At 40.7% G+C, this 4,836-nt stretch overlaps 1 protein-coding gene across 1 annotated transcript in view; it reads right to left on the bottom strand.

The window, feature by feature from the left end:
- Window positions 1–4,836, bottom strand: part of GRIA1 (glutamate ionotropic receptor AMPA type subunit 1) — a 515,315-nt gene that overhangs the window by 175,747 nt on the left and 334,732 nt on the right. Inside the window, exon 7 of the mRNA XM_007946426.2 lies at window positions 3,598–3,765. Coding sequence (XP_007944617.1) covers window positions 3,598–3,765 — 168 coding nt within the window. The remainder of the gene's footprint in view (window positions 1–3,597; window positions 3,766–4,836) is intronic.

A 4,836-nucleotide genomic window follows, 5' to 3' on the forward strand; every position in this document is an offset into this window, starting at 1 on the left:
TGTTAATTGGTTTCCCTTTTCTTTGTTGAAGAGGGTCTGTGCAGTCTTTCTGCCTAGTCCGCCATCTTGCTGGAACTCCTTTCCTGTCTTTTTAATGATGTTTTGCTTCTTCATGGATGATGTTCTTGATGTCATCCCACAATGCCTCTGGTTTTTAGTTATTGGTGTTCAATGGATCATATCTATTCTTTAAATGGTCTGTAAATTCAGGAGGGGTATAATCAAGTTTATATTTTGGTTCTCATGGACTTGTTTTAATTGTCTTCCACTTCAAGGTGAAGTTGAATGCAAGATGAAATTGCATATGAGCAGTTGATGGTCCATAATCAACTCCTGGCCTTGTTTTGGCTGAAGATATTGAACTTCTTCATCACCTCTTGCCACAGATGTAATCAAACTGATTCTTGTGTACTCTGTTGGTGAAGTCCACATGTATAGCTGCTGTTTGTGTTGTTGACAAAATGTATTTGCAATGAATAAGTCATTGGTCTTGCAAAATTCTATCATGAAATCACCGGTGTTATTTCTATCAACAAGGCTGTATTTTCCAACTACTAGTGATTCTTCTGTTTCCAACTTTTGCATTCCATTCACTAGTGATAATCAACGCATCTTGATTGCATGTTCAGTCAATTTCAGACTGCAGAAGTTGGTAAAAATTTTCTATTTCCTCATCTTTGGCTTTGGTGATTGGGTGTGTAAATTTGAATAATATTAGTATTAACTGCTCTTCCTTGTAGGTGTATGAATATTATCCTATTACTGACAGCCTCGTACTTCAGGAGAAATCATGAAACATTCTTTGTGAGGATGACTGATGTGTCATTCCTCTTCAATTTGTCATTTCTTTTCAATATGCCATTCCCTGCATAGTAGATCATAAGATTGTCTGAATCAAAATAGCCAAAATCAGTTCATTTCAGCTCACTAATGCCTGGGATATTGATCTTTATGTATTCCATTTCACTTTTGATAACTTCCAATTTTCCTAGATTCATATTTCTTACATTCCATGTTCTGATTATTAATGGATGTTTGCAGCTCATTCTTATCTTGAGTTGTGCCATATCATCAAATGGGGGTCTTGAAAGCTTTACTCTATCCACATCATTAAGTTTTGCTCTACTCTGAGGAGTTGCTCTTTCCCAGTCATATTTTGAGTGCCTTCTGACTTGAGGGGTTCATCTTCCAGCACTATATCGGACAATGTTTCAGGCTATTCATAAGATTTTCAAGAAATATATCAGACAGTGTTTCACTGCTATTCATAAGATTTTCACTGGCCAATTCTTCAAGAAGTGGATGGCCTCTTCCTTTTTTCTGAGTCTGTCTTAGTCTGGAAGCTCTGCTGAAACCTGTCTACCATGGGTAACCCTGCTGGCATTTGAAACACCAATGGCATAGTCTCCAGCCTCACAGCAACATGCAAACCACCACAATATGACAAACTGACAAACTTATGTATGAATAAGGAAAGCGAAATCTGAATACCTATTTGAAGGTCACCTGGAGAGTCAAGGGCCCAGCTCTCCTGCCTCATGGTTCAGAGCCCTTCCTGCCATCTCCCATTATTTCTCAGGCTTGATCATTGTCATTGCTACATCAGAATCTCTTTCAAGGACATCATTAAAATGGGAAAGGTAAGGGAGCTGGGAGGTTGGGAAGCTGAGGGCATGCCCTCAGATCTTCTGAAACCTATCTCACATTGCAAACAGAATCTGTCTCAATGACAAAGCCTGAGAGAACTTTTTAATAAACCAGAGGCAGGTGCTGCACCTTTGGCAATCATTCTGGAAGCTATCTGGTGTCTGCTACTGTTGCCTAGTAAAGCAGGGACCACCCTGCACGGGGGCTGCGGGAAGGCAGAAATGGCTGCTGGTACCCCTCCTTACTTGTTCCTCCAGTAGTCAGCTGTGCTGTGGCTGAGCTTTGTTCCAAAGGACATTACTGCATTTTCCTCTCTCTTTAAAAGACACTTTCCTCAGGGCTGGGAACAGCTGATAACAAACTCCTCTCTGTCCCCATATTATGAAAATTGCTAGAGCTGTGCACAAGTGGTTGGAAAACAAGCAGGAATAGTTGTACATTTTTCTGTACATTTCTCCCTCATTCAGAAATATCCCTCTCTTCCCTGAGATAACAAATCCACCTTCCGTTGAATGTAGTCTTGACAGTTGAGCTGGTCTAATCTAGGTAAGTCCATTGGTTTGTGAGTTCTGGGAGTCCAGACGGCAGGGTGGAGGAGTGGTGGAGGGGTGGGACAATTCCTGAGGGACATTTGCATTAAATGGTCCGCTGTTGCTGGCTCCCCACTGTGCTGGATGCTCTGTCATAGCTTTGTAAAAAATGAGCACTGCCCTTTCCCTCTGGTCCCCTTTAGAAATCTAGCCTATCAGGAAGCACTGGAAGCATCACATGGTGCTGTTAGCAATACAACAATCACAGGCTGGGCTCAAAGTACTTCTAGAGACCTACTTTAGGAGCTGAAGGGTGATAAAAGCTGAGGACCAGTCCCTAGGGTCTTTAAACCAGGGATGTTAAATCCATGGCCCACACAGTCATGCAGTGGTTAAAGTGCTCTGCTGCTAATTTGAAAGGTTAGTAGTTCAAATCCCCTAGCAGCTCTGAGGGTGAAAGATGAGATAGTATTCTTCCCTAAAGATTTACAGCCTTGGAAATCCTATGAGGCAGTTCTGCACTGTACTGTAAGGTCACTATAAGTTGGAATCAATTCTATGGCAATGAGTTACAGGTACCAGTGCCTCATGCTGCTTCCACAGAAGACATCACAAATTGAATATTTATAGTTCTGTGTTTATATTCTCTATGTGCCCTGTTGAATCTGGATTCAACCTCAGAATCCTTTGCATAGCCAATCGACTGGTGTGGACATGTCTATGTTCCATGCTTGTTCTTCAACTGTCCTTAAACGCAAACAGAATAGATGGCTACAATGCTGAGAAGGTAGGACTGGAACTGAGAGTCCCTAGGTGAAGACTGGAGTTTCAAGTCCACCAAGATGTGTCTTGGAAGGAAGTTCTGGAAATCTACTTCATTGAAAACCCTATGGAGCATATTCCTAATTTGACACACGTTGAGTCACCATGATTTGGAATCAACTCGACTGCAACTGGTTGGATTGGAAATGTTCCGAACCACTTTCCCATTCACCACACACAGTAGACCTTCATGAAATGTGTACAGATAATAAAGGTAATGATGAAATGCAAGGAAATCAGAGCAAAAAGAAGGATCTCCAGGAGATTAATTAAATCATTCAGTTTCATTCCTGTGAGTTTCAAGTTACCTTTTCAAACACAGATAATCACCAGCTTCTCTGTTTCAGCATAATGCCTAAGCAGAAAATAAAATGTTTAAGGAATGACTAAACCATAACTTTTTTTTTTTTTTTTAAATTTCTACCTGAGCTTCCATTTATACCAAGAGCCACAAACATAGGACAATCATTTCAAGGATCAGACATGCACTTCCTTTTTTTTTTTTTTAAAAAAAAAAAAAAGGCTGTGTTTTGCCTGCATTTGATGTGAAATCTCTTAGGAGGCTCCCACAAGTTGGGGCCACCATTGCTGGCCTTACCTGCTGCAGAGCTCTCTGGATGTCAATGCCCTGGCCCCAGGGCACGGCTGGGTTAGCCAGACAATCCCCAGCATTCCCCCGACGGGATATATCGATCCTCTGTCTCCGAAGACTCTGGAAAGCCTCAGCCATTACCTTCACTCCATCGTAGGTGAGCGCAGAGGTGTACTGGTGGGAGGAAGGAAGACAGGTAGTAGGAGAAAGAGCTGACAAGGAGGTAGGATTGGAGCGATGATGAGAATGTGTTCAGTGGGTTAGGTGCAAGATCCAAGAGAGAAGGGGGGACAGTGACAAACCAGGAAGTGCCTGCTTTCTCAGATGGGGACAACTGGCCCATGTTGTTGTGAATTGTGAGTTTAATATCATCAGATGTTATTTTTAAGAGAAGCCAGAATTCTAGATTTCTGTGTTCAATCTTTTGCTTTTCAAAATGCTGCCTCAACTGTGGGGAAAAAAAAAAAGTGCATACACTAAATAAAACATATCTGTCAGTCAGATACATGCCATGGAGGACTGGTTACTTTTCTCATGATACAGTCACCAATTATGAGCCAAGAGGAATTGTTTATTCCACCATCCTTTGGGACAGTAGAAGAACAAAAGAAGAGGCAGCTCAATTATTTCTGCACGCGGATTACTCAAGCTGTGCATCCTGCAAAATTTCCTCCTATGCTTATTCATGACAACTCTTTTTTTTTTTTTTTTTTTCTTAAAGAAAAGGGGATTAAGATGAGGATGAAACAAAACCCAAAACCTGGATTAGAACCAATATCTGTCTTCATCACTAATTTGTCCCTAATACAGAGTTTGTTGTTTGGCACATTGAAAGTTTATAACAGAGAGTTGTAGAATGAATGTATAAATATATTTTCCATTTTCCTTTGATTCTTTTCACATCTTATATCTGAAATAAATTATATTACATATGGTTATTTTTGTAAACTGTCCCAATTTTTTGGAAATGAGGAGGGGTATTCAAATATAGGACTTGTACATGATGGAGATTTTGAGGATGATACGGCACTAGAGAACAGAATACAATATTCTGTTGTAAATAGGGTGCCATGAGTAAAAGATGACTAGATGGCAACCAAGAACATTTATATATTAATTTAATAGCTGTTGTTGTTGTTGTTATGTGCCGTCAAGTCAGACCTGATTATAGCGACCCCTCCTTGGGTTTCCAAGGCAGTATCACTACAGAAGTAGATTGTCCAAACTTCCTTCCGAGGAGTGGCT

This window comes from Orycteropus afer, unplaced genomic scaffold, assembly GCF_000298275.1.
Source record: "Orycteropus afer afer isolate SDZICR_OR568_19922 unplaced genomic scaffold, OryAfe1.0 scaffold00160, whole genome shotgun sequence".
Classification (NCBI taxonomy): Eukaryota; Metazoa; Chordata; class Mammalia; order Tubulidentata; family Orycteropodidae; genus Orycteropus; species Orycteropus afer.